General features: G+C 37.9%; 1 protein-coding gene across 4 annotated transcripts in view; it reads left to right on the forward strand.

The window, feature by feature from the left end:
• Nucleotides 1–27,489, forward strand: part of LOC150100364 (nostrin-like) — a 398,805-nt gene that overhangs the window by 166,710 nt on the left and 204,606 nt on the right. For all 4 annotated transcript variants that reach the window (XM_090402920.1, XM_090402918.1, XM_090402919.1 and 1 more), the window contains exon 7: nt 13,626–13,850. In XM_090402920.1, coding sequence (XP_090259046.1) covers nt 13,626–13,850 — 225 coding nt within the window. The remainder of the gene's footprint in view (nt 1–13,625; nt 13,851–27,489) is intronic.

Here is a 27,489-nt window from a genome sequence, read left to right on the forward strand (position 1 = left end):
CCTCCTTCATCTGTGTAACTGCTACTATGGAACAGTCTTCTCCCCTGATGCATTTCCCAAGGAATACAATATACAGACTTTTAAATCAAATGTCAACAAGTACCTTTTTTCCCAACCCACCACACATACAAGGTACTAACATGCTATAGGTTGATCAACCAACCCTCTTGTGAATGGACTCAACAACAAAAAAAGATGTGATTTTCCTAATCGTAAATAATATTTATTTTCATGTGTGCTTGTGTGTTCTATGGCCAGTTAAAAACTCGTTTTTTTCAAGTAGTTAAAAACACCACATTCTTGCATCAAATATCAACCAACTCTGGAACCTGCTGGGGAAAAAAAAAAAAAAAAAAAAAAAAAAAGGCTAGGGGAAACTCCTCTAGTCAGTGATTAGAGGAACTTTTTCAATAATGGACTTTCTTCTAGAAACCTAATAAACACCTGGAAGGCTGAGTTGAGAAAGCTTACCTTTAGGTGAAGAAAAGAAGGTAAAAATCTTTCTGACAGGATGAAAGGATACTGCAATATTAAGAAGTTTTAGAACTTAGCAATACTTTCAGAAATTCCTTTAATATATGGGAGTGGAGATATATCTTCAGGAGATCTAGAGACCGATGGCCTAAAGATGTTAAAGGCTTTCTTGATAAAGGATTCATTAAAGCCATTTTTCATAAAAGCAGATTTGATATAATTCAATTCTTGCTGTCAAAGATTTTCAGTGGAACATAAGTTTAGGAGAAATGCCTTTAAGGAAATTATCTTCAGAATACTCTATATAGTAACTGGCAAGAGTAGGAGAGAAAGAGAGAGAGGACTACCCATAGCTGTTCCTTCAACTTGTTGGTATAATTTGTCTTTCATTATTATTATTATTAACATCTAGAGCCTCTGTAGCTCAGTCAGTATAGACTGACTTCAGTTGGAAAGATCTGGGTTTGATTCTCATCTATGGCATGAGGTAAAGAGACCAGATAAAGAGACTTTTATCTGGTCTCTTTCGACGAAGGTGAGTTAGCCGGTCTCATTAGATTTTTTTTTTTTTAACCCAGAAACCCGGGTTTTATGTCCCCCGGAACAGGCAAACCAGCCCCATGAACACACAAGGATTACAGCCAGGAATACTTAAGACCCAGCCATAGACCTGATTCAACAGCTATGCCAGTCCTGAGCCTGAATAAAAAGGGGGTGGGTTGAGATGGTGTCATACCTCCCCGTAAAAGGGACTCACAGCCATTGTATCATCATACACTAAAAAAAAGAAAATGGTAATAATAAAAATTAAAAAAATAAAAGAAATTAACATCTGACCTCCATGGAGTTAGAGACTCATTGTGGGAGATAAACACTATTACACACAGTGCTTATCCAAGTGTGCTTTAAACTGATTCAGTGTATCTATGTTCACAACATACTCATGCAGTGCATTCTACTCACCAGCCACTCTCCATGCAAATAACCTGCTCCCCACTCCTCTGCTAACACCCTCCTTATACAGTTTCCAGCGATTTTTCATTCTATGAAAAATCTCTTCCATGTCATCCTAATAACAACCCCTGACTAGCTTATGTCTCAATCATATCTCCCCCCCCCCTTCCTCCTTTCATGAGGCTCTGCAATTCACATTCTCTCAATCTGTCATCGTACTCCACATTCCAAAGCCCACTGACCACCTTTGTGAATCTTCTCTGGACCCTTTCCAGTATATCCTCATCACCATGAAAACCCGGTGACCAAATCTGATGCAAACCAGGTCTTTTCTCACAAATTTTTTCATCTAGTCTGGTTAAAAGATCTGGAATGATATTCCCGGTATTGTTTTACCCTTTTCAAGTTAAATAATAATCAAAATGCCTTTGGCATCCCAAAACACGATGCCATGATCTTTCTTGATGATGGAACCATCTTTGGCACTGAATAACTGGCTTCTGTCCACTGTCCATTATATACACTGGTATGCAATGGTCAATCCAAGTCTCATCCATAGTAATAAATCAATGCAAAAAATCAGTTTTATTTTTGTTAAAACTCTCCAAGCACTGTTCAGAGATTTTTATGCGAGTGCATTTTTGATCTGCTGTGAGCAAGCGTGGCACCCATCTTGTGCAAAGCTTTTTCATTTGCAATTCTTTCATGCAAAATATTATTATTATTATTATTATTATTTCGGGAAACTCCAAGGAGTCGAAAGACTCATCGAGTGAGGCCCTAACATCATGTCAAGAACAACTATTCGACATTCACACAGTATCTATCATACCTTGCCTTGAACTCATTCACGGTCATACCACCCACAACAGACTCTGGCAGCTTATTCCACTCATTCACCACTCTCCAAGTAAAAAACCTAGCTCTAACACCCCCCCCCCTGCTAACCACATTCTTGCCCAGCTTCCATGTATGGCCCCTAGTCCTCCCAACACCAGTCCTATTCTCAAAAATATCTTCTGGATTAATCCTATAGAAACCCTTCAGTAATTTGAATGTCTCAATCATATCACCCCTTTTCTGCCTATCAACCAATTTTTGCAACCCACAAATCTTCAACCTGTTCTCATAATGTTCATTCCACAGACCTGCTATCATCTTGGTCACTCGTCTCTGAATCCTCTCCACCTCCTCCCCATCAAGAAGAAACCCTGCCATCCATATCTGGGCACAGTAGTCTAGATGGGGTCTTATCAAGGCTCGATAATGAGGAACAATAACTTGTTTGTCTCTGCTTGTTAAAGTATTTTTCAGAAGCCAAGTGATTTGATGAGCTGATTTAGCCACTTTTGCGATGTGCCCCCTAAACTTCACCTCCCTGTCCACCAACACTCCCAAATCCCTGGCCTCATCAATCTTCTGGAGTATGGTTCCACCAATGTGATATACTGCTGCTAATCTTTTCACCCCAAAATGCATAACCTTACACTTTGCCACATTAAATTGACATCCATTTTCCTTAGCCCAGTCCTCCAAACTATCCAAATCATCCTGTAAAATTTTGACATCCTGGGCACTCACAATTGCTCTACCCAACTTTGCATCATCAGCAAACAAGTGAACACTTTCCCTCAGATCCTTTCCTATATCATTAATGAACAAATTCAAAAGTAGTGGTCCAAGAACAGAACCCTACGGCACACCACTAGTCACAAGCCTTCTTTTGGACTCAACTCCTGAATAAACCACTCTCCTATCCATCTCACCAACCCTATATCCCTCCCCATATGCTCCAGTTTACTGATTAGAGTTCCATGTGGTATTCTGTCAAAGGCCTTGGCAAGGTCCAGTAGAATCACTGTAAACCCATTGCCCTTATCCAGTTCAGCCGTCACTGTGTTATAAAACATGAGCAAGTTACTGAGGCATGATCTACACTTCACAAAACCATGTTGTCCCCTATACAGTATCCCATTTTCATCTATCCAATCCTGTATTCTTCTCTTGACTAATTTCTCCAAGTCCTTGACAACGATTCCTGATATGCTAATCGATCGGTAATTTACAACAGCAGTCTTGGAACCTCCTTTATGCAGTGGAACTATTTTCCCCTCTTTCCACCCCTCGGGACTAACCCAGACCCGAGACTCTAATTAAACAAAATGGTCAAGGGTACTGACAGTGTTTTAGCCGCTTCACGTATGACACGAGCTGGTATACCATCCAATCCCACAGATGTATTGACAATGACGTTTTGCAATAGACTACTCACCTCCACTTCATTCACTACAATTCCCATATAATCTATTGGTTCATTCATTTCTGCAATGTCGCCACCTGGATGATATATTCTTGCAAAGTGCTCGCTCAGTAATTCAACTATATCAACTGATTCGGTTACCTCCCTACCATCGGCATTCTTTAAAATCATTCTGCCATATAAATTTTTTCTTTTACTTATAACATATCTAAAAAACTGTTTGGGATTCTCTTTAGCCTGCATGGCCAATGTTCTTTCATAATCCTTTTTTGCTTTTCTTACCACACTCGTTACTCTTCTGGCCTGCACTTTATACTGTTCATGTGCCTGCCGGTCAGCTTTCTCCTTAAATTCCCTCCATAGTTGTTTCTTTTTTTGCGGGTCAAGCTTAATGGTGTTATTCATCCATTTAACCCCTACTTGATTTATTATTCAGACTCTAGGTATACAGTCAGCCATTGCTTCATGCAAACACTTCTTAACCGCCTCCCATGCACTATCAACTTCTAGCCCTTGCAGTTATACGTCATGACACTGAACCAATCAAACTCCTAAGTTTATACTTACCAGCCCGATAATTCCACATGTACCCTGTCTTAATTGTAAATTCCACACCTTTAGCCACCGCCAAAGTCAAGACCCCATGATTACTCTCACCAATTGGTGGCAATAGTGTTCATATTCGTTACAGCCGAATTCTCAGATGCAATTACTAGGCCAAGCACTCTCTGACCCCTAGTATTTTCCATTACATGCTGTTGCAGATAGTTATCCCTTAATAACCGCATAAAATCCAACTCCTTCCTCCCATGTGTCCTCTTCTCCTTCCAATCAATGTTACCATAGTTGAAATCTCCCATAATAATTACCCTCCTTTCACTCATTCCGTCTATTTGCCTATGCATACTATCTCCACCATCTATTCCATCACCTGGTCTATAGCAGTACCCAACTGTATATTTTGTTCTGCTAGTTTCAATCTCACACCAAATAGCCTAAAATGTGCTCTTTTCTCTATCCTGCAGTTCCACTTCTATTTTCCTTGGCTGTAGCTCATCAGCTATCATCAGTAACACTCCTTCCTCCATTTTATCCCCCCTGTCCTGAACACACCATACCCTTCACATTCAATATCCCACTAGCTGTGTCACCTTCTGTCAGCCATGTTTCACTAATTCCAATAACCTGTGGTCTGAAAGTGCCAACCAAGGCCAAAAATTCTTCCTTCTTGTTCCTAATACTTCTGGCATTATACTAACATGTTCTTTCGACATGCCTATAATCTCAGTAATTTCATGCACTTTGACTCGCCGGTCATCCAATACCATATCGTGCACTTGATCAATGATTTCTGGTGTCTGTTACACTTTTTGGATCCTTTCATGTGGGGCACCTGTTCGTGGTGGAGGGGACCTCCCAGTTATGGTACTGGCCCTTTTCATTCTTCCTCGTTTTCTTTGCTTTTCTTCCCGTATTCTTTGCTCTACTTCTCCTGAGTCTTTTTCACTATCCTTTTTCCAGACCACCCTCACTGGGATCCAACGCCCTGCCGCCGTGTTTGCCGTGCGGTGCGACCCATGGACATCCGGAAAGGGTGGATCCTGGTAGTCTTGCACTACTTTGGCCCCTGCTTCAGCAAGATGGGTGGTCCTGGATGGCCCAGCCAGGATCAATCGTTTAGTGGGCTTGCCTGCAAGGGTTAATGGTGTTGCAGTAAGTCTCTTACCCTATGGTCCAGGGGTCGGGATCCTAGACCAGCTGCAGTGCCGGTATAGCATCCAGAGTAGCCCTGGCGTTCCACTCCTGAGTGCATTTTTTGCTTGCCGGGTAGTGGGCGTCCATGTGTGGCTCGGTGGTGGATGGGGAGCTTTGGCGCTGAATTAAAAATTCCTTAAAATATGAATTCTTCATCCTCAAATGTTTCAGGGACCCTAACAAAGTCCCATCCAAGTACTGATAATATAGACACAGCATATGGGAACAGAAGTAAGAAACAAATGATATCAGATACTAACAAAAATTCTTGTTAGTATCCGATATATGTTAAATCCTTGAGGTTCCTGATGAGGAGATATGTTCAGAGCTTAAAGATCAAGGAGTGACAGGTGTGAGGCGCATCCTGATACGCAGGGATGGTCGCCTGGTCTCAACCAAGAACATCATCCTTATTTTTGATACACCTAGACCTCTGACATCTGTAAAAGCAGGGTATCTCAGCTGTCCTGTTAGACTATATATCCCTAACCCGCTGAGATGCTTTAAATGTCAAAGGTATTCACATGCCCAAACTGCCTGTCGTGGTTCTACTACCTGTGCTCGATGTGGTAGTAAAGAACATGAAAATAAATCTTGCTGTGAAAAAAAAAGCTAAATGTGTCAACTGTCAGGGTGATCATCCAGCATACTCTCGTGCATGTCAGAAATGGAAAGATGAAAAAGAGATACAAAAAATAAAAACAGAACAAAACATTACATATCAGGATGCAAAAAGAAAGCTAGCGACCATTACACCTGTTCTACGATCCTCTTATGCTGAAAAAGTAACAATTAAAAAAGTGCCAACAGCAACTCAAGCATGTATGTCTATTCCACCATTTGATAATTTCACCATATCTGAACTTTACAATCATAAGTGCTTCTCTGTTGAGCGCATTAATCACAAGACCTATGGCCTTACTCCAGAGACAACTTCAAAAATGGTCCCATTCAATGAAAACTCATCTGTCAAAAAAATTATGGTGGAGACTTCACTCAAAGATAAACCACCAGACACTCGCACAGAAAAAATGGATACCTCGATACCCACTGAAAGCAAACTAAGCATGCCAACTGACCCTAACACATTTGATGTTTTGAACATTACCAGAGGAAGAGATGGACACTGGCCATCCATACTTCCCTAAAACAGTGGATAAATATAAATCTGATAAAGGTAAGCCCTTAACACGTTCGCTGCCACGCTACTTCGGCATAGTCTGTTCCCGTACGCCGAGCAATTTCACTTCTTCAAGGTCAGTACAGTAATCTCGTTGCCGGCGGTAAGCGTCCTACGAGTATACTCGTAGTTGGCTTGTGCAGAGCATATACCTTCTATGAGAATACACAGTTTTGATGCTAGCTTCACAAGCCAAGCATTTTCACTTCTTCAAGGTCAGTACAGTAATCTCATTGCTGGCGGTAAGCGTCATACTAGTATACTCGTAGCTGGCTTGTGGGGCTGGTTTACGAACTACGAGTATACTCGTAGTTGGCAGCGAACGTGTTAACCTCTCGAAAACCAGACAAGTCAATAAAATCAAAACAATAGGAAAATTTTTAATGGAACTGTTGTGGGATCCGCCAGAATATTGATGATATCAAGATGTTTCTGTAACAACATCTTGATATCAAGATGTTGTTGCAGAAACAAAAACCTTTCTGTTTTTGTCTACAGGAAACTTACTTAAAACCCAGTGAGGACTATACCTTTAGGAATTTCACTGTTGTACGTAAGGATAGAACTGGAGATGGTCCTGCTCATGGAGGAGTAACTATCCTAGTGGGCAGTCATACTCCTTTCCATCAGGTCCAACTTAATACTTCTCTGGAAGCGGTAGTGATTCGCTTATCTGTGGGATTCCTTATTACAGTATGTTCAATTTATTTACCACCAAATGTTGAGTTATAGAAGAGGACGAAGCATTGAAAAAATTCTTGATAATAATAACCCTTCCCTTCTAAATAATAAACTCAATACTTTCTTCCATATGCCTACCCGCTCATATTCTGCAATTGATCATACAATCTGTTCCCCTTCCATTCTTCCACTGCTCATGTGGGACGTTGAAGAGAACATATATGGAAGTGATCACTTTCCTATTCTTTGTACAATGTCTTCACAGGAACCATGTTCACCCACACGGATACCTATATGGAAAATCAACGAGGCTGACTGGAACACTTTCTCTCATCTTGCAAAATTTAATGCTGATGTCATCAGTCAAACACCTATCAATGAAGCTGTAAAATATATAACAGAATGCATTGTCCAGGCATCAACAACCTCCATCCCATAAACATCATCTCGATTTCCAGTCTATCCAAAGCCTTGGTGGAACCCAGAATGTCAGGCAGCCAAAAAAGATCAACACAGAGCATGGAGCATATTTCGTAGATACCCCACCACATCATATTTAATAACTTTCAAGCATGCTCGAGCCAGAGCACGTTTTGTAAGACGTCAGAGTCAAAAACAATCATGGATCCAATTTACTACATCAGTTAATCAAATAACCAGTCCAAAAATTGTATGGGATAAAATCTGGAAAATGAAAGGCAGATATAATACACATTGTTTGTCCACCTTAGACTATAATGGAAGTGTTCTTGCTGATCCCAAAGCTATTTCAGATACTTTAGGAGAAACTTTTGCTAAAATCTCACAACAGCTTCATATTCTCGGGAATTTTTAATGCTGAAAGAGCAGCAAGAGAAACAAAGGCCTTAATTTTTCTACCAACATTCTTCAGCCATATAATCAGCCATTTGTCAAGGAGGAACTAAAAAGAGCTTTCCTACAATCTCACCCTAGTGCAGTAGGACCTGATGACATCCATTATGAAATGATAAAACATTTACCATCATCTTCTATGGATCTTCTTCTCTTATTATACAATAGTATACTTGCAGAGGAAGAGTTTCCAAATTCTTGGCATAAGTCAATTGTTATTGCTATCCCAAAACTAGGAAAAGATCCAACACAAGCAAATAATTATCGACCCATTGCTCTGACCAGCTGTCTTTGTAAGATACTAGAGAAAATGGTTAATGCAGACTTCTCTGGTACTTAGAAAGCAACAGTCTTCTTTCCAGTACACAATGTGGTTTCCGTAGACATCGATCAACTTTAGACCATTTAGTTCAATTAGAAACGTATAAGAGATGCATTTCTGAAGTGAGAACATCTTGTCTTGGTTTTTTTTAACATGGAAAAAGCTTATGACACAACCTGGAGATATGGCATATTAAAAGACCTCTATAACCTAGGTCTCAAAGGACACCTCCCTATATTTATTAAAAACTTTCTGTCCAAGTGAACTTTTCAAGTCAGAGTGGGAAGTACGCTATCTCAACCATATCTTCAAGAACAAGGTGTTCCCCAAGGCTCTGTCTTAAGTGTAACCCTTTTTGCTATTAAAATCAACTCAATCATTGAACAGTTTCCTCCCACTTTAGACAATGCTCTGTATGTTGATGACTTCACAATTTACTATCACTCACATAACATGAGGGTAATTGAAAGACAACTTCAGCAAGCAATTGATCATGTCTCTCTGTGGACTCTTAATAATAGGTTTAGGTTTTCAACAGAAAAAAGTATCTGTGTACACTTCTGTCGAAAACGCACTCATCACCCAGATCCTGAACTAAGAAAAGTAGGTCACACTGGAATAACAGTGTGACCTACTGTTATTCCAGTAACTACAGAAACCAAGTTCTTGGGACTCATTTTTGACAGAAAACTCACATTTCTAGCACACATTCGTCAACTAAGAGAAAAGTGCAAAAGAACTTTGAACTTCCTTCGCTCTCTATCCTCTACTGAGTGGGGGTGCTGATCGAGCTTCATTGCTCCATCTTTATCGTACGTTCAAAACTGGATTATGGGTCCCAAGTCTATGGTTCGGCAAGACAGAGTAACCTACGATCGTTGGATTCCATCCATCATCAGGGTATACGGATAGCTACTGGTCCCTTTTGCACCTCACCCACTCCAAGCCTCTATGTAGAAGCAAATGAACTGGCTCTATCACTTCGACGAAAACAGTTGTCTCTTAATTATGCCCTAAAAATAAAATCTCTCCCAGATCACCCTACATGGAATAGTATCTTCTCTCTGTATTGGGAAGCTCAATATCACACACATCAAACTGCTATACATCCTTTTGGTATGCGTATTAAAGAAACTATGCAAGCTGTTAGTATAAATTTTGACAACATTAGCTACACTAAACATAACAGCATTCCTCCATGGTAGGTTTGCACACCATCCTGCAACCGCTCACTTTGTCAGCTACAGAAATCTTATACTCCCATCATCCATCTACCTGCAATTGTTTAATGCACACAGAGCAGCACACGTTGATTTCTTACCCATCTATACTGATGGTTCAAGAACTAACACCTCTGTTGGCTGTGCTTCTGTGTTTCCTGACATTATTATCTCAAATCAGATCCCACCTGACTGCAGTAATTATACAGCAGAGTTACATGCCATTCAGCTTGCACTTGTGCATATAAAAGAAAACTGCTACCAAAAGTGTATAATTTATACAGACTCATTGAGCTCTTTACAGGCTATCTCTTCTCCTATGTATAATCCTCATCCAGTACTTTATGAAGTGCTACACCTGCTTCACAAAATGAAAATCCTTAATTTCAATGTTCAGTTCTGCTGGTTTCCCAGCCACATCGGAATCAAAGGAAATTAGGCAGATGCAGCTGCTAAATCAGCCCATACCTTCTCCACATACTGTTTGACAGTTCTATATACAGACTACAGACAACTTATAAGATCAAAGCTAATTGCTCAGTGGGAGTTAACATGGCAAGAAACATCAACAAACAAATTATATAACATTAAACCTGAAATTAAACACTGGCATTCTAGTCAGCATACAAAGAGAGAAGGGAGGAGGTTGTTCTTGCAAGGCTCTGCATAGGTCACAGTCACCTTACGCATTCTCATTTACTGAGAGCTGATGATCCTCCCATATGTGAAAAATGCAACACACATCTCACTATTCATCATATTCTGGTAGATTGTCAAAAATTTACACGAGAGAGGAATGAAATTTTCACCTATCTAACTAAGCCATATATACTCCGGGAAATGATAGCAGACTCAGGCAAATTGCATGATGTTTTTAATTTTTTAGAAAGAATTAATTTGTACAAACACATTTGACCATAAATTTGTTTATATGTAAATACGTTTTTGCTTAACTTAACTTTTATACATACATATTATTCATTAGGTTAAATCTGACCAATTATGTATTACCATAGGCCTTGATTTTGTATATTTGTATCACCCTGCTGTAATTTTGTTAATATGTAAATACCATAATGCTAAACTTAAATTTTATGCATCAATGCTGTATAATAATGTTTGTTATAATCTTACTAGATGTAGACACTGCTTTCCTTGACTTGTTTTGTATATACATATGTTAACCTATAATTATCTATTTATGTACTGCTGAAACCTCTGCAGTAATTTTGTTTATATGTAGATATTGCATCACTTAACATGCATCTTATTTACTACTTTATTTTTCAAATAATCATGTAGTGCTGTAGAACATCTTACCTATTTGTGTACTTTCTAGAATTCTGTTTATATGTATTCTAAATTCTGTTTCTACTGCATTGCTAAATTTAATTTTCATCCATGCATATTGTATAATAATCCCTTTTTTTTTGCCTATTTTTGTACTGCTATAAAGGCATCTCTTATAATCTTACATATATGTAGATACTGCATTCCTTGGCTTAGTGTTTCATTATTATGTATTAACTTATATTTAACTATTTTTGCACTATAATAACCTCTGACCTTGTGTGTTGCTGTGCCCTCTGCAGCAGTTCTGTTTACCTAGAGATGCTGCTTTGAGAAACTATTTTTCTGTAAATGCTAATGTTATAACCTTTAGTATGGTACAGTATGACCTTTGTAGTTTTTGTACCAAATAAACTATAAACCAACCAACCAACCAACCAACTTTTTGGACGTTCTTCACATGAATCATCTTCAAGGCTGGTACGGCCGCATTTAAACTTGGCAGTCCATTTCTTATTTGTCAAAAACGAAGGAGAAGAGTGCCCATAAGCTTTTATGAATTTCGAATGAATTTCTTTTGCCGTTAAACCTTCTTTTACAAAGAATTTTATAACTGCATGATACTCAATTTTATCCATTTCAAGGGATATAGACAACACGTTTGCTTCAGGCAGCTGTATAAAACAAACTACTTGATAGAATGACTTGCAATTTCACATGGATGCTTTATGACAAATGTTACCAACTTCGAAAAAAAAAAAAATCTTGCCGATAATGTTACCATCTATGGTCGAGGCAAGAACTTTTCAGACCACCCTCATATAAGTTGGTGAGGGGTTGTTACCAGATAAATGTGGAGAAGATATTTCATAAGTAGAGGGTGACAAGGGTAGAACTAGAGACCCTTGTCATGTAGGCTGTATAAGGATGGAGCAGGGGGAGTGAGAAGCAGCTTCTTTGCATGGAGATAGATTGATTGGTGGAGAGTGGTTGGTGAGTGGAATATCATTGCCTGAAAGTGTGATATGTGCAGAAACTGTAAATGGGTTCAAGGCACGGTTCGATGATCTTTTGGCATGATAGAGTGGAGACCTGCTGTGATGAGTCCTCTGACTCCATGAAATTCATCACCCACCTGATGTTAATCGTAAACATCCATGTCCATAGTGAGATTTGAGCTTGTCACCTGTTGGTCAGAGAGAAGTAGATATGCTTACTACCTGGGTGGCTGAGTAGTTAGTGTTTCACAGTGTGCTCCCATAGCATAATTAGAAGAACAACAGGACATTATATCCTTCGGTTGGAATAGACAAGTTCAGTTCTCATTGTGATGAGGAGAAGAATCTTTATTTGGGCATTTTCGATTGAAGGTAAGTTAGCTGATTTCATATGGAGGTAGCAGAGATTTTTCTCCTTGGACTTGGGTTTTTCATACCACATACAGGCATATCGACCAAAGACACACACACACACACACACACACACACACACACACACACACACACACACACACACACACACACACACACACACACACTTTACATACAAAATTAAATTACATCCAGCATTATACTGACTTCATAAGATGGTGCCATACCTTCTCTGTATGGATCTCGCAGTTGTTGTGTCATCATACACTAAATAAATAAAGTGTTTTTCCATTGCCACTCAACATAAATCATTGTCACTCAGTGTGACATCATGTAAATTGCCACTTATTATACAGATTCTTTACTCTTGTGCTTACTTACAATGCTGTTAACATTTGTTTGCTAGATGTAAATAATTTCTAAACACTTCACTAAAACATTAGAATTCCTAACTTTCTTCAATATTTTCCTATGCCTTGTCCAAAATCTGTTTCATACAACAAAAATAATTTATTTTTAGTTTCAGAATTGCTTGGCTCTGTTTAGTCACATATGCTTTTACATTAGTTCTTGACCACTTTATATGATCATATTTCAATACATTTTTCTCAGACTTTTGGAGAGTAAATGTTAATTGCATAAATCTTACCTGGAACATTCAGTAGGGAAATTCCTCTGTAATTCTCACATTTAATTTTATTTTCCTTTTTATAGATACTCCAATCATCTGGAGATTCATCAGAAAAAAAAAATTGACTGACAAGTTAAGGACTACCCAAAGAAAATGGTTAAATCACATCTTTACTTACATCCTTACAGAATGCTGCAATACATGATTGATTAGAGTTTACATCCTAGTAAGAGATGTTGTGATGGCCATTAAAAAATCCCAGTGACAATGAGTTTGAATATTATGTTGCATATTGCTAGAATCAATACTCCAAATTTGACAAATATGATGTCTTAATGGTACCCCCAGAGATGAAACAAGAGCTACAGAAAGACCAAAAAGGCATTGGGATATGATTATTTTTCATTCAAATAAAACTTTTTGTTTTCTAGAAGAATTTTTGCCTCTAGATAAAGCCAAATGTTTCATTTCATCTAAATTATTTGATATTGCTGTATTTTAAAGTACAAAGTTTGTATAAAGTACATAAAGTGTTTTTTTAATTGATTTGTAATTTATATTCCTATATTTATATATATATATATATATATATATATATATATTATTTTTTCATAGTTGGAATCTAAGAGCAAAAAACTTGAAAAAAATCTGTCTAAAGCTGAACATGATTACTTTAATACTTGTTTGAAGGCCGAAAGAACTCATGAAGAGTATGAGCTTGTAATTAGTCATGGAAAAGCAAAATTATGTAGTATACAGAAAGAACGGCTTGGTCACTTTCAAGATATGGTACAAAAATACTCTACACTTTTTATAATGACTGGCCCACATTATATACAGGCAAGTAATTTCTATAATAACATCTGCTTAATGTTTCTATGTAACATATTAAAAATTTTCATATATTATGCTTGCTTGTTTTTTGCTCCCACCCCTCTCTCTCTCCTGACAAAAATATCTAATAAGAAAGTGAACAGACTCTTGGATAAACTTCTGTATTATTGATATTGTGTATGCATATGTGCATATTTAATAGATCCCTATTAAACACTTTGGGAATAGATTCAAACTATTTTAAATAGCATAGCAGAACTAACCGTATTTGTCCAAAAGATGAGGCCACAAATGAACAGATGAAGTGCTATATACAGTTTCTCCTCCTTCCCTTTCCATCAATTTTTAACCTTACTTGGCATTCCAATTGATTTAGTTTATTACTACAGAAAGGACATTGACTAAATAAATATTGCCACTTATACGAGAAAATACCAATTAGATCTTTAGTCATCAGTGATTACAAGTTTTTTTTCTTACTCTCGGTAAGAAAATGTTAAATTACAAGAGTAAACAGTGAGTTAACATCAAGTTTCTTGTGAAACTGAAGAAATCCACAATGGAAACCTTTCAGTTATTGACTGAAGCTTACGATGAAGAGTGCATGTTTTGTGCACACATTTTTGAATGGTACAAACGATTTTCGGAAGGCAGAGAAAGCATGAAAGATGATGATTGCCCAGGCCACCCATGCACAGCAGTTACCGATGACAACATTAAAAAAGTGTGAGATGTGATTCGAAAAGAAGACGATTGGGTGTTCAAGCTGTAGCTGAGAAAGTTCATTTGGACAGGGAAAGTGTTCAATGCATTTTAACAAAAGAATTGAATGTGAAAAAGGTTTGTGCAAAAATGGTTCCAGAAATATCATCAGATGAACAAAAAGAACGTCGCAAGGAACTGTGTGTGGACCTTTTGCGATGCATTAAGGATGAATCAGATTTGTTGAATTTGGTAATTACTTGTGATGAAACTTGGATATTTATGTATGATCTGGAAACCAAGTGACAATCAATGCACTGGAAGTCAGCAACATCTCCAAGACCAAAAATAGTACATATGAGTCATTCAAAGTTCAAGGCCATACTGATTGTTTTCTTATGGCAGAGTGGGTTCCCAGTAGCTAGACAGTAAATCAGCGGTATTACCTTGAAGTCTTTACAAAATTGCACAAAAATATATCTCCACCAATTGTATACTCTGCATCCTATCCTTGCTTCTTGAATTTTAAAACCTTAATACTTTGCAACATTGAATTTACAGCTTCTCTCCTATGCACATTTGCTCAATCTGTTCTAGTCTTTTTTGTAGTGACAGCATCTGCTCTTCACCTTGTAGTAATTCCCAAATGAATATCCCCATTCAAATATTCTGAAATATCATTAGCATACAAATTAAACAGCAATGACCCTAAACTAGATTCTTCAGACACTAATGATTTTCCTCTTCCAGAATATTGTCCCCCCATACACAACTTGCTGATGCCTATCAGATAGTAAATCTCATTTCCAGCACACTCATCTGTTATCCAACTAAATCTGTTCCAATTTAACTATCAAATTATCATGTGGCAATCTGTCAAAATCTTTTGCTAAATCTAAGTATATGGTATACAGGGTGGCCCATAAGTCACGAAGGGGTTTAAACATATTTAATATTTTTTTTATTTATTAATTATTTTTATTCTTTTTTTCTTTTTCCTTTTTTTTTTGTTGTTATAATGACATACAGAACACAGAGATTTTTATTATTACTAATGAAGAACCACATCTAGTAAATTACTATTACTATTATTACGGGCAACTCCAGGAAGTCATTAGACACATCGAGGGAGGCCCCAAATCATATTCATCACAACTATTCAACATTCATACAGTATCTATCGTACCTCGCCTTAAACTCATTCACTGTCACAGCATCCACCACAGACTCAGGGAGCGCATTCCACTCATGCAATACTCTAAAAGTAAAGAACCCAGCCCTAACACCTTTACTTACCACACTTTTGCCCACTTTCCATGGATGTCCCCTAGTCCTCCCACAACCAGCCCTGTTCTCAAAAATATCTTCTGAATTAATTTTATAGAACCCTTCAGTAATTTGAATGTCTCAATCATATCTCCCCTCCTCTGCCTATCAACCAATTTTTGCAACCCACAAATCCTCAAGCTGTTCTCATAAGGTTCATTCCACAGACCTGCTATCATCTTGGGCACTTGCCTCTGGATCCTCTCCACCTCCTCCCCATCAAGAAGAAACCTAGGTGACCAAATCTGGGCACAGTAGTCTAGATGGGGTCTTATCAAGGCTCGATACAGAGGAACAATAACCTGCTTGTCTCTGCTTGTCAACGTATTCTTCAGCAACCAAGTGATTTGATGAGCTGATTTGGCCACTTTTGCAATGTGTTCCCTAAATTTCAATTCCTTATCCACCAACACTCCTAAATCTCGTACCTTATCAATTTCCTGGAGCACAGTTCCACCAATGTAGTAAACTGCCACCAATCTTTTCACCCAAAATGCATAACCTTACATTTTGCCACATTAAATTGACATCCATTCTCCTTAGCCCAGACCTCCAATCTATCCAAATCATCCTGCAAAATTTTGACGTCATCTGCATTCACTATTGCCCTACCCAACTTCGCATCATCCGCAAACAAATGAACTGTTCCTCTCAGATTCTTTCCTATATCATTAATGAACAAATTAAACAGCAGTGGTCCAAGAACAGATCCTTGTGGCACACCACTAGTCACAGGCTGTCTTGTGGACTCTACTCCCGAGTAAACAACTCTCTGATATCTCTCCGTCAACCACCCTCCTATCCATCTCACCAACCCTATGTCCATCCCCATATGCTGCAATTTACTGATTAGAATTCCATGTGGTATCCTGTCAAAGGCCTTAGCAAGGTCCAGTAGAATCACTGTAAACCCATTACCCTTATCCAGTTCACCCTTCACTGTGTTATAATACGTGAGTTACTGAGGCATGACCTACCCTTCACAAAACCATGCTGTCCCCGATACAGTATCCCATTTTCTTCTATCCAATCTTGTATTTTCCTCTTGACTATTTTCTCTAAGACCTTGATAATGATTCCTGTTATGCTGATTGGCCGGTAATTTTCAAGAGCAGCCTTGGAACCACCTTTGTGCAGCAGAACTATTTTCCCCTCTTTCCACCCCCTTGGGACTGACCCAGACCCGAGGCTCAAATTAAACAAAATGGTCAAGGGCACTGACAATTCTTTAGCCACTTCACGTACGACACGAGCTGGTATACCATCCAATCCCACAGATGTATTGACATTGAGGTTCTGTAATAGACTAGTTACCTTTACTTCATTCATCACAATTCCAGTATAAGCTGTTGGTTCTTCCATTCCTGCAAAGTCACCACCCGGATGATATACTCTTGCAAAGTGCTCGCTCAGTAATTCCACAATATCGACTGATTCGGTTATCTCCCTACCCTCAGCATTTTTTAAGATCATTCTACTATGAGCAATTTTCCTTTTACTTGCAACATATTGAAAAAACTGTTTGGGATTCTCTTTAGCCTGCATGGCCAATTTTCTTTCGTAATCTGCTTTTGCTTTTCTTATCACCCTTGTTACCATCCTGGCCTGAGCTTTATACTGTTCCTGCACCTGATGGTCACCTTTCTCCTTAAATTCCCTCCACAATTGTTTCTTTTTTTGCAGCTCAAGCTTAATAGTGTTATTCATCCATTTAACCCCTACTTGATTTATTATTCGGACTCTTGGTATACAGTCAACCAATGCCTCCTGCAAACAGTTCTTTGTGAAGGCAAAAATGCTTTCCATTTTTGCCTTCACAAAAATGGGCCCTTTCTTCCACATTTCCATGACAGCCGTTCTGGCTGCAGCACCCTAATTTCTACAAAAATGTTCTTCTTCAGCCATTGAATTGTCTGGAGTTTGTTTGATACACCTTTTCCTTCAGGTAACCCCCATTGGAAGAAGTCAGGAGCCTTCAGAACTGAAAAATGTGATAGCCAATTAATTGCAGATCTTCACAAAATTATTCACTTGCCAAAAAATGTGCCTTAGGAGTTCCGTTATGGCTCTAGCAGTATGAGCACTGGCTCTATCTTACTGAACCCACATCTTGGGTCTGTCCTCTACTGCAGAGCATACAAAATGTTCACTCATGGCCAAATATCGCTCCCAAGTGACTGTCATTGCATTACTGTCATCATCTTTAAAGAAGTATGGTCTGATGATTCTCTGTGTCTTCACTCTGTACCAGACTGTGTATTGATGGGAAGGGGGGGGGATGTGGTTCATACTGGTGAACAACCCTTGGATTCTCTGACCCCAAATCCTGCAGTTCTGCTTGTTTATGAAACCATTAAAGTGAAAGTGAGCCTAATTGGACATATTATTATTATTACGGGCAACTCCAAGGAGTCCTTAGACTCATCGAGGGAGACCCTAAACATCATGTCAAGAACAACTATTCAGCATCCACACAGTATCTATCATGCTTTCCCTTGAACTCATTGACAGTTATGGCATCCACAACAGGCTCTGGCAGCTTATTCCACTCATTCACCACTCTCCAAGTTAAAAACCTAGTTCTAACACCCTTGCTAACCACACTCTTGCCCTGTTTCCACGGATGGCCCTAGTCCTCCCATCACCAGTTCTGTTCTGAAAAATATCCTCTGAATTAATCTTATAGAAACCCTTCAGTAATTTGAATGTCTCAATCATATCACCCCTTTTCTGCCTATCAACCAATTTCTGCAACCCACAAATCTTCAACCTGTTCTCATAAGTTTCATTTCATAGACCTGCTATCATCTTGGGCACTTGCCTCTGGATCCTCTCCACCTCCTCCCCATCAAGAAGAAACCCTGGCACCCATTTTGCAATGTTCCCCCTAAACTTCAACTCCCTATCCACCAACACTCCCAAATCCCTGGCCTTGTCAATCTCCTGGAGTACAGTTCCACCAATGTGGTATACTGCTGCTAATGTTTTCACCCCAAAATGCATAACCTTACACTTTGCCACATTAAGTTGACATCCATTATCCTTCGCCCAGTCCTCCAATCCAACTAAATCATCCTGCAAAATTTTGACATCATATGCATTCACTATTGCTCTACCCAATTTTGCATCATCAGCAAAGAAATGAACAGTTCCTCTCAGATCCTTTCCTATATCGTTAATGAACAAATTAAATAGTAATGGTCCAAGCTTCACACCATATTCAAATGATGGATAAAGTCATTTTCTTCTCTAGACAGTTGTTGAAAGCTCTCTATGCAAAATTTGTCAAGGTAATTTTGTCTGCATACTGACAAATCAGACTTGAGAACACATGCAATTTATAGGCAAAAAATACTAGTGGCAGTGGATAGTAGTTGGCATCAGTATAGGTGATGACTGTAGTGCTGGTTCACTGTAGTTGGTGGAGATGGGAAGTTGTAGAGTAGCCCCCCCCCTTCCCCTTGATGAATCTTTGGATCCCTTGCAGGTGTTATGTAATAATAATAATAATTTACTTTTCTGATTAATTTCCCAAATATTTCTTAAAATACCTGAAAAAATAAAATGAAAAAATTAATAATCAAAAAAGTTATTCACATTTTATGGACCACCCTGTATATACTTAGATTTAGCAAAGGATTTTGATAGACTGATTATATATATATATATAGATAATGAGATTAACAAACAAATATTTAGACTTCCTACTGGATTAAACTCAAGTTAGGTTTAATGAAATGAATACAACAAAGAATAGAGTTTATTATAGAAAAAGAAATAACAATAACCTGCCTTTTCTAGATGCTCTAATCACACGTCTTCCCAATGGCACCGTTTCTTTCTCACTTTATGGAAAACCCACCACACACAGGTAGATACATACACAAACTTTCCCACCATCGTTCCTGTCAACAAGCTTCCAACCAGGCTTCTTTCACGGCTGAACTATGTTTGCCAGAACTTTCTGCCTGATATTTACAATGCCAAAAAGAATAACAAAATTATTGTTCCTCCTATCTCTTCTCTTCTCATCTCCTTTAACATGAAGATTTCAATAAGGCTGTTACTGTTCCCTATATTCTGGATGTGTCAGATAAAATAGCCAGACTTTTAAAAATATAATCCTTGCACTGCTTTTAAACTTCATTTGAAGCATGCTACCCATATCTGTTCTCCTAAGGATCTAGTACCCCTTCCTCTCTCTCATTCTCTCTCTGTTCCAGGTGTTTACAGGGCTCTGTGTTGTTGCAGCTTTTCATATTATGTTAAGACTGGGAGATTTGTCAATATCTGCCTTGATGAACATAAGAAATAAATCCCTTGCCATGACTATGACCAGTCAGGCCCTACTGACCATGCTTGGGATACTTTGCACCAATGGGAACAAAGTTCTATGCTTCATCCCAATAAATACAAACTTGAATGACTTTTTTTTCTTAGAATTAGCAACAGTTTAAAAACATTAGCCTAATCTAAATAAATATGGTTGTGTTAAACTTTCTAAGATTTGAGAAATATTAATTCTGGGTGGATGGCAGCAGGGGGTGGCCCTCTTGTAGGAATTGGTGCTTGGGGGAAGGGGGACGAGATAGCATCAGCCTGGTCAAAGATTATTAGGATCTCTGAGACATGGTTGATAGAAGATGATATAATAACAGGAATAGAAGTAGCAGAGTACAGCATTTTTTGGCAGGATAGGAAGGGGAAAACGTGGTGGTGGTGTTGGTTTAGTACTGCTTATGATAAGTGATGACTAATGTCCTCTAAGAGTGGAGGCTTTGGAAGGGTTTTGAAAACATATGGTGTGAGGTAGAAGTGGCCAAGACAGGATATTTAGTGGGGGTGTTGCTACAAACCAGGGAGCACAGAGGGTGGGGAGCAGGAGATGTTTAGGCAGTTGAGCTTGGCAAGTGCAAGAAGAATGATTGTTATAGGAGATTTTAACTATAGAAGTGCAAGCTAGGAAGAGTAAAATGCATGTAGTAATAAGGGAATGGAATTTCTAGAATTCTTGAGGGACAAATGTCTTAAGCAACATGTAATAGAGGGAACAAGAGGTTCAATAGTTTTGTATTTGGTCATAGTATCAGAAGAGCTGATAATAAGTGAGATGACATCTCTCCAACTGGTGGGAGAGATGTTTTTGACTTGGAAGATGAATAGACATGTAGGAGTATCAAAGAAAAGGGAATGTATGTGGAATTATAAGGCAGGTGATTATAATAGTCTTAGATATCAACTTGGGGCAGTTCCATAGTGGGTGAAATTGGAAGACCAGGATATCATTAGTGCTTGGGAAATTGTGAAGGAATATTTGTGGGCAGCTTACTATTATATTCCTTCACAATTCCTGTATTCTATGGGTGAAGAAGAGGACACAGTTTGGTGTAAAGTGGATGACAAACAATATCAAACAAGAACTGCAGGTGAAAAAGAGCTATGTTCTGCCCCCGAGGACCTTTTGAATGGGCAAACTGCCTGGCTGGTTTTACTGACCACCCAGCTAATTAATGTTGTGAATTGACATGGCTAAATAATGAGGAAGAATGGAAAAATAATTTAAGATATTTTAAAATGAATAGTGATGAGAAATCAAACCGGAGAGTCTCGATACTCATGAGACCCGCTCAATTTCTTGCATTGCAAGCCAATCTCGAGAACTTCGGATATTCACTTTGATGCACGCGGAAGAAGACAAAAATCACATCTCGAATACAACATTATCAGTTGCAAAGAAGATCTTTTACAAAAGAGACATAATTTTGATGTTTGAAAGAAATAAATTGTGAAAATTGAGCAAATTTGAATCGAAGGCAAAAATCGATGTTAAAAATCTACATTTATTTTTCTTAATAATGGTTTTTGTCTGAAGATCGTGAGTCAAGTATTAAATATAGTTGTGATCTCGGCGAATTCTCAAAACTCTCGAGGACTATGACGTCATTCTCGAGTGATGCCAATTCCCATTCCTAGTAATTAATACTTATAAATAGTAAAATTGCGACATAACGCGCATTATGTGTCTCAGGTATTATTGTCAATGCACAATTCAGTGATTTGTTCTGATTAATTTAATAACGATGATATTTTGTATTTATTAAATTACCCATAATGAGTAAAAAGTCAAGTCAGAAAACCACACTCTTAAATTATTTTAAGAAAGATGAAACCGATAAGCATAGTAGCGAAGACACCAAACCAACAACAGAATTGTCGATTTCTGCAGAGTCTCTTTCAAATGTAAAATGTGCGTCTAAACACCATTTATTGGGTATTAACATTGAGTGGTTTAAAAAATTCCATCGGTTAGTGGTGAAAGATAATGGAATGATGTGTTCCACGTGTATGAAATATGGAAAGAGACAACCCACAAACAAGGAAGTGACTTGGGTAACTATGCCATGCACAAAACGTGGAAAAGAAAGTTTGGTTGACCATGAACAAAGCAAGTTACACACTGATTCTTGTTCAGATATAATTGAAAAACGTATGCTAGAAAAAACTGCAATAGGTCAAATTGAAAAATCAATTTCAATTTTGAATAACTTGCAGAGAGATGCTTTTCTGGGAGCTTTAAGATCTATGTATTGGATAGCGAAAAATGAGTTACCACATACTACATTATTTGAAAAATTGCTTGAGCATTGCAATGCTATAGGCTTTTCCTACTTAGAACAACTTATCATTGGTAAAAATGCCCATTATACCTCAGAAAGAATAATGCAAGAGTTTGATATTTTAGCATCAGAAATTAGATCTGAAATACTGAAAAATATACATTCTGCAGATTATTTCAGTGTTTTATGTGATGAAACTACAGACATCACCGTTTTAAAACAGCTGATTGTGTACATTAGATATGTTTGTCAACTTAGAAAAGAAGTCAGGGTTAGTTTTGTCAACTTGCAATATCATTGATGCAAAGCTGAGACTATAACTAACAAAGTAATTTAACCATTGACAGTCTAGGCTTAAAAACTTGTAATCTGGTGGGCCTAGGATCTGATGGAGTAGCTGTCATGATTGGAAAGCAAAAGGTAGTTGCAAAATTGCTCAAAGATAAAACAGATTGACTCATGGTCGACTGTCATTGTGTAAACTACCGAATGGCTCTTGCTAGTGCCCAAGCAGCTGCTGAAGTGCCTTATTTAGTCATGTTTGATGATATCTTAAGGTAATTGTGTTTCTTCTTCCAAAATTCCTCAGTCAGGATGGCTGGTTTAACCCAAATCCAAAATATACTGAACAGTCCTCAGATTACTCTTAAAATGGCTAGTGACACTAGGTGGCTGTCTCATGATTCTGCAATACAATCTCTAAGAGAATGCATGGTGAGTGTTATAGCTGCATTGGAAAGAGAGGACACCGAACAAAATGATATCACAGCTGAAGGTTTAAGTAAATATATCAAAACATACAATTTTGTAGCTTCACTAATGATGCTTTCAGATGTGTTACAGCATTTATCTAAGTTGTCTAGATAATGGCAAAGGTGAGATGTTGATTTAACTGAAATAGAGCCAGTCTTAGAAGCCAGAAACTATCCATCATGGAATTGAAAGACACTGTTGGCAGTCATTTTCAAAATCTTCATCAGCATCTTTCAGGTGAATGGTCAGACCTTCATATTGATTATTCAGATTCTAATGTTATTACGTTTAAGACTACAATATATGATAAATACATAGGCACAATTAATAAACACCTAGAAGCAAAAATTTCCAGATATGCCAATCATTTACTGCTTTCCAAGACTTTTCAATGCAGAAAGTCATGATCAACGTGCGGCTTCTGAGATTCTTTTTGATTACTATTCTAGAAATGGAAGTCCTGCGGTTTTAAACTATGAAAGTACTAAGAGTCAAAGCTATATAACTGAGAGGAGACCTGAGCATGGCCTTCAAAGGAATGCAGAGAACCGACCAGAGCTTCTGACCTAATGTGCACTCCTCACCTTCTCGTAGTGCTCCCTGTTATGTATCTACCTGGATACTGAATGAATGAGGATGGGCTGGCAATTTGGGATTTAGACTACCAAATTGTATTCTTATTGGCTTAAACCAAATGATGGCACAACATGACAGAATTTCATGCTGGCTGGGGCATCGCCCAGTTAAACAAGGCCCCTGTTGTTTTCGCAAGGGAACCAGGACAAACAGTGAAACGTCAGCTACTGTAACAAATCCTATGGCAAAGAAATGGAGCTAGCTGAGGAATTTTATAAGTACCAGATCGACATAATAGGGGTGACTGAAACAAAAAAGACAAAACTGGTGAGATCTTTCTGAGCAATAAATACAAAATGTTATATTCAGGCAATGACAATCAAGGAAAAGGAGTAGCCATAGTATTCAACACTAAATACAAGGCTAATCTTCTTGAATGGCAGGCAGTCTCAAGTAGAGTGATGTGGGTAAATATGAGAATGGGAACTGGACAATGAGACTTATTTGTGCTTATGGTCCCACAGAAGGATCTACTACTAAGGTAGAAGTGGAGGAATTTTTTGAGGCTTTAGAGAAAGCAACTGGCACAATGAAAAAGGAAAAGTTGGTCCTTGTTGGGGATCTAAATAGCAGAGTAAGAAATGATTGTCAGACATATTTGATCACAAAAATATTTTGGGAAAATTTGGAGAAAAGAGCAAAGCTAATAATAATGGCAAATATTTGTTAGATTTCTGCTCAGGACATGGACTGGTTATTATTAACACCATGTTCCAACATAAAAATGTGCACAAATTCACATGGAGAGAAGAGGCTAGGAATAAGAAAAGTCTCATTGACTATGCTATTGTTGATAGTGATGTTTTCTCCCTATTACAGGACACCAAAGTGTACAGAGGATTTCAAATTCGAAGTGATCACCATTTATTCTTGAGCAGGATAAAATTGGATTTCATCTTGAAGAAAGAAGAACATGTAAGAAAGTTTAAAAAAGAGAATAAAAGTTGAGCGACTCTCAGATGTGAACTGTAGACTAAAATATACAAAGATTATTGAAGAAAAAATGAAAGAGTTTGAGAGCAGGAACCAAACCTTGGAGATTCATTGGCAAACCCTATAGAAAACATTGATTGATTGATTCAGCCAGAGAGGCATGTGATGAGGTTGTGTGCAAGGATAGAAAAATCATAACTCCATGGTGGACACAGGAAGTTAAAGATGCAGTGAAGGAAAAGAAGAAAGCATATCAAAAGTTCCTGTCAAATAAGTCAGTTTCTGCTCTTAAGAATACAGAGACAAATGTAAGAAAGCTAAACACTGGGTAAAACTGGCTAAACAAAAGTAATGGAAAGACCTTTGCAAGCACATAGAAAATAAATATCAATAAGGTGTCAAGATATTCTGGAGTTTGTTGAAGAAGCTCAGAAATGGAGGAAAGAATGCTGTAAAAGGAATTAGAGATGATAAAAGTGACATGAATATAGGAAAAAAAGATATCCATGAAGTATGGAGTAATTACTTTTGAAAAGAAAACTGCTAAATGAAATTAGCAGTGATGACAGCACAGTGGTAAAAAACCACTGACCAGGAATACATATCCATACTTGAAGTAGAAAAAGCCATCATAAGCCTGAAATGTGGAAAAGCAGCAGGAGTAGATGATATTCGACCAGAAATGCTCAAGTATGGAGGTATAAAAGTCGTGTAGTGGCTGCACTGCATCGTTCAGAAGGCCTGGAGACAGAGGGACGAATTCCAGATGATATGCTCTCATAGTACCCATATATAAAAAGGGAAATAAAACTGAATGTGAGAATTACAAAGGCATTTCATTACTGAGTGTCCATGGTAAGATATATGCAAGTATACTTGAGAAACGGTTGAGAATGATTGTGGACGAGAAGCTTGGTGAAGAACAAGCTGCATTCAGGTCAAATATAGGCTGTCAGGATCAGATTTTCAAATTACAACAGATAGTGGAGAAATCATGGGAATATAACAAAGATCTGTATTTCAGTTTTCTAGAACTGGAAAAGGCATATGACAAGGTGCCAAGAGAGAGAGAAGGTATTCCAAAAGCTCCAGTTATATGGTGTTAATGGGGCATTATATCGAGCAATACTTAGTCTTTATTTGAGTTGTAAGTCAGCAGTTAGAATTGAAGGAAGTACAGGAAGATGGTTTAATGTTAAATCTGACAAGGACATACATTATTCCCTCTCTTATTCATTATCTATTGATCACATTATGAAGGAAAGTGGTATTAAACTTGATATCAAAATTGGAGGTGTTATGCAGATGATGTTATACTTCTAAATAAATCTACTACAAGTCGGCAAGATTCTCTGACTATATTGAATAATTGTTGTAATAGATATGGTATGAAGGTCAGCAATAAAAAGACAAAGACAATGAAAATAGGCAGAATTGTTGAAAATATCAACTGCATTGTGAATGGAGAACTTATAGAGCATGTAAAACATTTCAGCTACTGAGCCACAATTTTTAGTGAAGATGGTAAGTTAAATATGGAAATAGACAACAGAATCAACAAAGCTGGTATGGTAGGAAGTCAGCTGAATAAATTTATATGGAATAAGAGAGAAATTAATCAAAACACTAAATTAGCTGTATACCAGTGTTTAAACCCATTTTAACTTATGGATCTGAGAGCTGGGTTAGAAGTAAAGCACTTGACCAAAGAATAGAGACCATAGATATGAGAGTCCTTAGAAAGATTAGGGGCATGAAGAGATGGCATCAATGGCAATATCATATTAAAAACGAGGATATTAGGAAAGAACTTGATATTGTCAGCATCCAGGAATGCATTAGCAGAGCTAATCTCAGGTAGTATGGTCACTTAAGCAAAATGGAAAAGGAAAAATGAGCAAAACAAATGTTCTCTGCCCATTCTAGTTTAGTACTTCATCATCAAATTCCTGATGTCAAGGGGGTGTACAGGATATGATAGTATTACATGAAAAATTTACATCATTTCTAACTTCCTATCTACAATTTTCCTCCAACTCAGTCTTTTAAATGTCAAGACTCCAATATTATCAGGTCTTATATTTCTGTCTTCGAAGGCATTTTTTACTGTATCAATCCACCTATATCTTGGTCTTCGTCTGGGTCTTTTTCCTGCAAACCTGACAGAGAACACTTGTTTGCTAATCTTTCCTCGCCCATTCTGTTTAAATGACCATACCACCTGAGATTAGCTCTGCAGCATTCCTGGATGCTGACAATGTCACATTCTTTCCTAATATCCTCGTTTTTAATATGATATTGCCATTAATGCCATCTGTTCATGCCCCTAATCTTTCTCAGGACTCTCATATCTGCGATCTCTAGTCTTTGGTCAAGTGTTTTACTTCTGACCCACCTCTCAGATCCATAAGTTAAAACTAGTTTCAACACTGTCTTGCATACAACTAATTTAGTGTTCCAACTAATTTCTCTCTTATTATATATGAATTTATTCAATTGACTTCCCACCATACCAGCTTTGCTGATTCTGTTGTCTATTTCTATATTTAATATACCATTTTCACTAAAAATCGTGCATAAGTAGCTGAAATGTTTTACTTATTCCACAGGTTTTCCATTCACAACACAGTTGACATTTTCAATGATTCTGCCTATATTCATTGTCTTTGCCTTTTTAT

The sequence above is a fragment of the Typopeltis vanoorti genome, chromosome 13 (genome assembly GCF_054136105.1).
Source record: "Typopeltis vanoorti isolate ZY-2024b chromosome 13, IOZ_Tvanoo_1.0, whole genome shotgun sequence".
Taxonomy (NCBI): domain Eukaryota; kingdom Metazoa; phylum Arthropoda; class Arachnida; order Uropygi; family Thelyphonidae; genus Typopeltis; species Typopeltis vanoorti.